Source organism: Nannobrachium achirus (genome assembly GCF_963921795.1).
Source record: "Nannobrachium achirus genome assembly, chromosome: 6".
Taxonomy (NCBI): domain Eukaryota; kingdom Metazoa; phylum Chordata; class Actinopteri; order Myctophiformes; family Myctophidae; genus Nannobrachium; species Nannobrachium achirus.
In genome coordinates, this window is record NC_137815.1 from 827788 (window position 1) to 837787 (window position 10000).

The 10000-nt window shown below is 42.4% G+C and overlaps 1 protein-coding gene across 1 annotated transcript in view; it reads left to right on the plus strand.

The window, feature by feature from the left end:
- ptprt (protein tyrosine phosphatase receptor type T) overlaps window positions 1–10000 on the plus strand; it is a gene marked incomplete at its 3' end in the record, with an annotated part of 244184 nt that overhangs the window by 104310 nt on the left and 129874 nt on the right. The window contains exons 11-13 of the mRNA XM_080727378.1: window positions 5525–5726; window positions 7730–7829; window positions 8940–9108. Of these exons, the coding sequence (XP_080583504.1) occupies window positions 5525–5726; window positions 7730–7829; window positions 8940–9108 (471 nt within the window). The remainder of the gene's footprint in view (window positions 1–5524; window positions 5727–7729; window positions 7830–8939; window positions 9109–10000) is intronic.

Here is a 10000-nt window from a genome sequence, read left to right on the forward strand (position 1 = left end):
TACATATCAAAGAAAACAAGTTGAATTAACTTTAAAGGGATATTTCACTTTCAAAAACACTTTTGGTAATGTTATCGTCTAATCAGGCTTTTATGAACACCCTGAACAGTTTTTAATTTGCTTGATTCAATATCTAGATATTTGATGTAAATGTTACCAGGCCATCCAGGCCCAGGGCCACTCCCCACACACACCCATTGTAACTTCAAACTCCGACCTCGTCCGAACTGGTTTAAACACTGGCTATTTGGAAATCATGTGTAGATTGGCTATTTTCAAACAATTTTAATACAAAATAGGATGACACCTTGCAAAACGAGACAGTGCCAATACTTTCCTACTATTCCTAGTGTACAGTATCTACATTGCAGTATTGATACATTTACTAAAGCTATACTGTGTAAGTTGCTCAACTAGTGGCCAGTAGCGGTATAGCAAACCGCGGTCGCGTCTGCTTTTTTGTCTGTTTTTCGCCACGGACCGGGCCTTCAGACCACCGCGTCCGCTGTGATTGGCCGGTAGTGTATGATCTGGGAGACACATATACGGAATGATGCAGATGACGTAATTTTGCCCGGAAAAACAGTCCCGGTCACGGCCACACAGGCTCAGTAGAAAACATATAAAGAAAAGGCTTTTGGGGCTGAAATTAACTGGGGCTGAAATAAAAAAAAACAATATTATTGAACTCCTTTTAAAGGAGTAGTTCACCCCCAAAATTACTTTTTTTTCCTATTGATTACTCATACCATAGAGACTCGAGTTCAATAATATTTTTTCGTATTTGTCGCATTCCTAAGACAAAAATGTGATTACAGTAAATGTACCCCATTGATTCCGGATGGAGACCCAAATGCATGGCCCTGGATGGGAAAACCATCAGGGTGAATTTACTATAATCAATTGTATGTCTTAGGGATGTGACAAAAAACTAAACATATTATTGAACTCAAGTCTCCATGGCGTGAGTAATCAATAGAAAAGAAAAAAGAATGGGGGGTGAACTACTCTTTTAAGTATAACTTGAAGCACTCTTTTCAGCACTGGAGAGCTCCTTCCGTGCTGTGTGTGGCTGTAATGGCGGCAGATGGAGACGCAGGGTTTTGAACCCAGTGAGTGTGGAGGAGACGTCTTTCTATGTCTCATGACTATTAATGATGTGTGTTAAACATCACAGGGACACAACAATGTGCTGCCATTACACATAATTGCACCTCATTACAGATAATTACACATAATTGCAGCTATTGACGAGATTAAAGAGTTGCTGTAACATCTGAGAGAGCCATCCTCTCCTCTCCTCTCCTCTCCTCTCCTCTCCTCTCCTCTCCTCTCCTCTCCTCTCCTCTCCTCTCCTCAGTGGCGTCAGTTCAGAAGAAGCTAAGGTATGGCAACATGACTGGTTTTCTTGCACGCTTGCCTTCGTGCGCGTGCAAGACACCAGTCATGTTGCCATACCTTAGCAACTGGCATGATACATTTGTTTTAAGAAGTACATTTAATTTTTTCCCCCCATTTCTACGGTTTCTTGGGCTGGATATGGCAGCCTGGAACGGTTGTTCAAGTGCATTGCACCTGTGCAGCTGATCTGCGGAACCTGGGAATATACCATTTTGTCAAAATGGGGAGAATATAATTATAATACCTTGTTAAAGTGACCATTTTGTTAAATTTTGCATTTGTAGTTATTTTACTGTAATTTAACAACATAATAACCAGCACAGATAGACAAAGAGACATTCATGGATTTATATTTAAAAGTAACTTTTATTTTCCCTCCTGGACCCGGGGGGGGGGGGGATTGACACCCCTGCCTCTCCTCTCTATTTCGCTCTCCTCTCCACTCCTCTCCTCTCCTCTCCTCTCTATTTCGCTCTCCTCTCCTCTCCTCTCCTCTCCTCTCCTCTCTATTTCGCTCTCCTCTCCTCTCCTCTCCTCTCCTCTCCTCTCTATTTCGCTCTCCTCTCCACTCCTCTCCTCTCCTCTCCTCTCCTCTCCTCTCCTCTCCTCTCCTCTCCTCTCCTCTCCTCTCATAATGTTCCATTCACTTCATTCATCATCTCTGTCTGTCTCTTTATTTCCAGTAAACAGAACAAATAAACAAACAAAAACAAACAAATAATCCATGTCTGGCCTTCATGCTGCTGTGGAGGCCGAGCGAGATCAGTTGGAATCTGTTTTGATCTTCTTTTGATGGTAGAGATCTGACGGGACGGTCAATAAATATTGATGTCTGGAGGTTGGGGATTATTGGTACATAAATATTGATGACTGCAGGCGGTGGAGGAAAAAAAGGTACTCAAATGTTTTACTTGGGTAAAAGTATCAATACTGCAATAAAGAAATACTCTGTTACAAGTAAAAGTACAGAATATGAGTGAGTATCGGCAGCATTAAGTACTTAAAAGTACTAAAAGTGAAAGTACAACATGTTTGAAAATAGTAGATCTACAAGCTCACAACGCGTTGCAAAATGCGATGCATTGTGAGATTGTAGAAAAGTGACCTTGCCCTTAAGGGCGAGGTCGCTCAGAGGGCGAGGTCGTGCAAGACAGAATTCGCACAGGACGGAATTCATTATTAATATTGGACCAGTTACCCATATATGGAGATCCCTGATACCGATATATGGAGATCCATGTTTTTGGAGATATGGGCATATTGGTTGGATCGGCGGTTCTACGAAAAAGAAATGTAAAAAAAAAAAAGTATAGTAACAGGAGGGGAAGCAACTAAGAACATAGGCAAAAATCTGAGCTATCCGTGTGCAAATGTGGCTGTAGAACCAACCGCTTACTTGGTTACTCATTATGTGAAAGTCCTATGACGTCTATGACGTCTGACATCACACATACAATCCCTTTCATGCCCATATATGGCGATCCCTGTCTGTAGAACCAACCGTGTGCTGTGAGACCCCAGACATGCGTCCGTGCTGTCACCGGTGTCAGTATCGGTCTCTCAGTCCTTTCATGGGCATATTGGTTGGATCGGCGGTTCTACTGTAAAATATTGTTTTGGACAACTGTACATCGGGGATCTCCATATATGGGCATACATTGGACAAGGACAGAATGTAATGTCACAATGTGATGTCACGGATATCCAGGGTTTGATCTTTGATGAGGTGATGTCACAACAATGTGACAACAGCTATAGACCGTATAGACATTGAGGCGTTACTTATATATCTACGGATCTACGGACAAGGTGGTGGTTTTCATAGTTAATTGCGACCCACGGTCGCAATAATTTAAAGTTTTCAAATAATTATAGTGTAGAGTAAAAGTACAATATTAGGATCCAAGGTGGAGTAGAAGTAAAACTAGACCAGGTCAACCTGGTTGTGCCAGACCCCTTGTCTGTCATCATCATTTATGACATCATGCCTTTTGTAGGCATGTCATCATCATGTCATCATCATATATACCCTTTATATAGAAAACCCGGACAGACATTTGCTTATGTAGGCCTACCCATTTCATGGGTCTGGCAACTATTGGAAATTAGAAATAATCAAGTAAAGTACAAATACCTCCAAATTGTACAGTACTTAAAGGAGTATTTTACCACTTTTCAACCTTTCTTCATATAATAGGTCCTCACTAATGTTCATGATAAAATATCACAATTTTTTTCTACTCAGTCCAAGTCTCCTAGGAAAGCTGTGGAAAGTTCAGAATCCATCGTCTTGTGACATCATCATTTTCCCCCAAAAAAATGTAATCAATATTTTTGAAAAAAATATTTCGATTTTTATTATCGCGAGAACAATGGCTTCCACTTTAAAATTGCAACTTTTCAGGAATAGAAAGCCTGCAGATTCTATAAACTGGATTGGCAATCGATAATGTCACAAGACGATGGGTTTCTGACCTGCCCACAGCCCTCCTCTGAGAAAAAAAGAAGCTATTTTTGAGTGAGGACCAATTATATGAACATAGGTTGAAAAGTGGTGGAGTGCCCCTTTAAAGTAAATGTACTTTCCACCACTGACTGCAGGTTAGCATTTGGAAAGTACCCAAGTACATTTACCCAAGTACTGTTTTTGAAGCGGTGGAAACCGCTTCCAATGAATGGCTTTGTGTGTATCACGCCCATATATGGTCATTTCAGTCCAGAATGAACAGGCTTTTTCAAAAACAGAATGTCCGTTTAATTACCATATATGGTGATCTCAGTCCAGATCGAATGAACAGGGTTTTTCAAAAACAGAATGTCCGTTACCTTATGTCCATATATGGTCACTCCAGGCCAGAATGAACAGGTTTTTCCTGTCCCGTACGTGTAAGATATCAGTCCAGAATGAATAGGCTTTTTCAAAAAGCAAAATGTGTGTCCCATGTCCATATATGGTCATTTCAGTTCAGAATGAATAGGCTTTATATGTCCTGTACATCTAGAATATGTGTGCGGTGTCCCTCCCGGTCAGATGAATGGATACTTTGAGGATTGGTCAAGCTTCACATGATAATTTGGCCTATCAGGGTTTATCTGTCTTATTTAAACACTTTATATTTATTTATGTATTTATTTAATTACAAATTCTTATTTTAATGTATGTGTTTTAATCTATTTTATTTTTTAAACCTATTATACCAACTGTCATACCAGCTCTCCAAATACATTCAGAATAGAAGTTTTATCTGTCCACCGCTTCAATTCGAACCGAGGTTTGATTTTTACTTTACTGAAGTATTTCCAATTTTAAATTTGACTACTAGTATTAGTATAGCCTTAGGGAGATAGAATGGTAATTTTGCGTTATTCAGTCTAAAGGTGCCATATTTTGCACAGATGTAGCCCAGGGCATGATTTAGCTAGGGCGCCCGAGTCGGCGACCTTCGGGGTCGCCACAGCGGCCAAATCAAGTTGGGCTCCCATCGACTTTCTATACAGGGGAAAATACCCAGATTTTTTTTTTTTTTTTTTTCTTCTTTTTTTTAGGGTATATAAGTAGGATGTGAGGGGTCTAACTAGGGGTTTTTCATGATGCTGCTGAATCCATTGCAAGCATTTGTTTTGCACAAAAAAACATTCCTTGAGCTACAAATGGCCCCAGAAAACAATGGTTTAGTGATGAAAAGTGATGAGTCATCACTTTTCATCAGTTTAATCAGTTGTGTTTGCTTCTGCGGTCTCCCTGGAACTACATTTTTTGAGATGGGGGTCCGTGGCCAAATACATATCATTTTGGGGGTCCTTCACATGAAGAAGTTTGAGCACCACTGACATAGAAACATATATATTTTTTTCAAAAAACCTTAGAAGGATTTGAAATATTCAAAGACTTGCGCATGCACATTCTCAAGATTTTTTCAAAAATAGCAGATCTACAAGCAGTGCCGCGCTGCGAGCTTGTTTATCTGCTATGTTTCAGTAGTTAAAGCACAACATGTGAGTGAATCCTTGTACCCAGGGCCCAGGATTTTGTGCGACGCCCCTGACCGCGGCCATTGGCACTAACCCCTCCCCCTGTGACTAACCCCTCCCCCTGTGACCGTTTTCTGACCTCTGTGTCCAGGTGTCCTACAGCGCGGTGAGCTCCCTGGACCCCAGCGCCGACCTGACCAATCAGAGAGGCCGGGTGTTCAAGCTGCGGAACGAGACCCACCACCTGTTCGTGGGCCTGAACCCGGGCACGGCCTACGCCTTCACAATAAGAGCCTCCACCAGCAAGGGCTTCGGCCCACCCACCACCATCAACATCCAGACCAAGATAGCAGGTCTGTGTGCGCGCGCGCGTGTTTGTGTGTGTGTGTGTGTGTGTGTGTGTGTGTGTGTGTGTGTGTGTGTGTGTGTGTGTGTGTGTGTGTGTGTGTGTGTGTGTGTGTTATGTGTCATATCAGCCCTGTGCCATATTTCATTATGAAGCTCAGAAGGCAAATAGCCGGGGAGCCATGGGCCCAAAAGCTAAAAGAATAGGGTTTTACCTGTGATGTCATGACATACTTTTTATTTTATGTTTTTCCTATTCATTTGGTCATTAAGGTACACAGAATGAGAGGCCTGCTCTGCCGGAAACATTGCGAAAAAAGGTTATGGCCATTTGTATATTCACTCCATCGACTTCACTACACACCAACACACCAAAATAAATATGCTTTAAGTAGCATGCAAGGGGTCAAACTAGGGGTTTTGAAGATTCTGAATCCATTGCAATCCATTTGTTTTGCATGAAAAACATTCCTTGGGCTAGAAAACGGACCAAAATAACGGTGAAAAGTTTGAGAGGCTGAAATCTAGCCCAAGGAATGTTTTTCATGCAAAACAAATGCTTGCAATGGATTCAGAATCATGAAGAACCCTTAGTTTGACCCCTTACATGCTACTTAACTCATTTCCTGCGATCCCCGTCGAAACCGGAGATTTCCCGCTGTACCACTCTGCGATGCCCGTAGATCCCGGAAATGTAATTAGCTTTAATCATTATGAAACAATTAAAAGTATGGTCGCTGTATATAGCCGCTTCGGAGACTTTAGGCCCGCCTCCTAACTGTATTCGGTCGTATTTCCTGTTTAGACCAGATCTAGGTTTCCATATCCGGTCTGAGAGCTAATCATAGCTCCAGGCCCATAAGTTTCCATGTAAACAAGGAAGCATCCTGCTCGGTCAAATCATCGTCTTTTTTCACGTGTTTTGTTTTATTTGATAGCTGTTTGATTCTTGTGCCCTTCTGGTATATGATCCGCGCACATATCGTCTGCTATGTGCGCGAACGTGTCCACGTGCTACCTTAGCGCACAGCTGGCTGTTTCCGATGTTTTCTTATGTAAATACTGCCGGATACAGCAGGATACTGCCTGGCAACGGATTTGTCTATTCCAATAGATTTTTTTTTATTCGAAAGCTGTCATCTTGTCTACCGGTCTACTACATGAGTCGCGCACAGATCATGCACTATGCGTGCACGTGCCCACGTTAAAAGGTAAGGACAATTTGGCAGGAAAACAGTTCAGCCTATGTTTAAAATAGCAGCATATGAGTTAAAGCATATTTCCTTTGGTGTGTTTTTTCCAGTATAGTGCAGTCAATGGGAAACTTTTTTTTCCGCAATGTTTCCGGCAGAGCAGGCCTCTCATTCTGTGTACCTTATTGACCAAATGAATAGGAAAAACAAACATTTTGAGTATGTCATGACATCACAGGTCTTCTCTCATTTTGGCACAGTGGCTCCCCAGCTAAAACAGAAATACAAATGTTATTGACATGTTCCAGTGTTGAACGTCAAACACACAATTAAACCGCTAATCGCAATTATTTGAATGACAATTAATCGTGAACTAAAATTTGTAGTCGTGCTGACAGCCCTATCAGTGTGTGTGTGTGTGTGTGTGTGTGTGTGTGTGTGTGTGTGTGTGTGTGTGTGTGTGTGTGTGTGTGTGTGTGTGTGTGTGTGTGTACGTGCGCTTGTGTGTGAATACATTCTGTCAACACCCAGTCATAATCTTAGTTTGACCTTTTCAGTGCAAACTTCCATCATGTTAACAGTTAACACACATGTGCGAGGACAAGCACACGCACACACACACACACACACACACACACACACACACACACACACACACACACACACACACACACACACACACACACACACACGCGCGCGCGTAGTTAAATGCCACGCCACCACCGATCTTCATTATTGGTTCCAGTGTCAAAGAGGTCGACGGATGGAGTTTTATTAAACCCACTTCTTTGTGTCATTTTTTGTTTTGTTTTCATCAGCCCCTCTGATGCCAGAGGAGGCGGAGTCTCCTCTCAACGAGACAGAGACGAGCATCACCGTCCTGCTGAAGCCCGCCGTGTCCAGGGGAGCTCCTGTCAGGTAGATGTTTGCATGTTCTCCCCGTCTCCCCTAGGGTAGTGGTTCTCAACCTTTTCAGGCTGCGACTCCCAAAATAATCATATTTTAACTGGGGACCCCTCCCACCCTGACGAGCACTAAGAGTTGAGGCATTACATGTTGGATAACACCGTTCTATTGTGAAAATAGCATGGCGTTGTGAGCATGTAGTTCGGCTATTTTCACAATTTCTACCTGTAATATTTGACAATTTGTTTAATTTGTCATTTCAAATGACAACCCCTTTACGATAATTACGTCACAAATGGGTTAATCGTCATGTAAAACAGTGGTTCTCAACCTGTGGGTCGGGACCCCCAGGAGGGTCCCCAAGTTATTTTGGGGGGGGGTCCCCATATGATTAGCTTAATGTGAAACACTGTTTTCTCACTCAACAGTAAACAAACCAACATAAAGTCTAAGTGTATAGAGGGTATCTGCACATTTCTAAAGTGACAATTTAAGGACTTTTTAATAGCTTGGCTTTAACATTGGCCAAATTGGCAGCAATTGTGAAAATATGTGAGGCATTGTGAGCATGTAGATCTGCTATTTTCACCATAGAACCGTGATATACAAAATGTAATTAGTGCTCTTCAGCCGCGCTGTGAGCTTGTATATCTGCTAATTTTCAATAGTGAAAAAGCATTCAATAATTCTAGGCCTGGATGGGTTAATCGTCATGTACAATGTCAAAATGGTGACAACCCTAACCCTCTCCAGACCATGAATGCAGTTTTCACTGTGGTGAAAGAAATGCAAATGCCCTCTTTCCATGCCATACCTGAAGGCAGCATTCAAGAGAATTGCCTTGTCCAAACTCTGCTGAACTTGAATGCAGTGCCTTATGTTGAAAGAATTGCCCTCTCTGTGTATAAATCCATGCCGTTAAGCCACGTCTCCAGTGTTGACTTGATGATGCTTAGTTCAGTGTGGTATGCAAGCACCGAAAATAGCCGACCTCCAAGCTCACAACGCGTCGCGCTGCGACGCTCGGAGGTCTGCTATTTTCGATACTTTCACCAAAAGGCCCTTTTTTAGAAATGTCAGCCCCTGCCTCTCTAACATTCTCTGCACGTCCCTGCTCCTCAGCTCCTACCAGCTGGTGGTGAAGGAGGAGCGCAGGTCAAAGACTCGCCGTGCCGCTCCGGATGTCCCAGAGTGCTTCTTGGCCCCCGTGGGCTTCCGTAACGCCTCCCTCCTCGGCTCCTCCTACTACATGGCCGCCGAGCTGCCCTCGTCCAGCATGACCGTGGTGCAGGTACGACTGAATGTCACCAGCGAGACGCCCTAAGGGCGAGAGGCGACCGTCAGGGCACGCATTATTGCCCAATAATGCTTGTTACACTGTTACACTTATTGCCCTATTACACTATTGCACTTATTACACTATTACACTTATTACACTATAACACTATTACACTATTACACTATTACACTTATTACACTATTACACTTATTACACTATTACACTATTACACTATTACACTATTACACTTATTACACTATTACACTATTACACTTATTACACTATTACACTTATTACACTATTACACTATTACACTATTACACTATTACACTTATTACACTATTGCACTTATTACACTATTACACTTATTTACGTATTACATTGTTGGCCACAAGAGGGTGCTGTTAGCTTGACACCCAACTAGTGTGACAGACAAGTGTGACGGAAAATAAAGTGTGACGGAAAAAGAGTGTGGCGGACAAAATAGTGTGACGGACAACTGCTGCACATTTCTATAGTAAATTGCTCCCTGACGGTCGCAATAAGTTTTAAGTCGCGTAAATCTACAGTTGATTTTGTCGACTAAAATGTGTTTTGGCGGGCCTTCATAATTCCTGGTTTTACACTTGGTTGCAGGCCGAAAACAGACGATCTACAAGATTGGCTGTTTTCAGAGCGCAACACCCGAGCGCGACCAAGCATAAAATGACTTTTTTTTATTTGATGACAAAACTGTCAATATATTTAGTCTTAGTTTTAGTTTGCATAGTCCTGCATACAGGATCCCAGGGGAGAAACAGACAGACAGACAGACAGACAGACAGACAGACAGACAGACAGACAGACAGACAGACAGACAGACAGACAGACAGACAGACAGACGGCCCTGATAAGACAAAGGGAC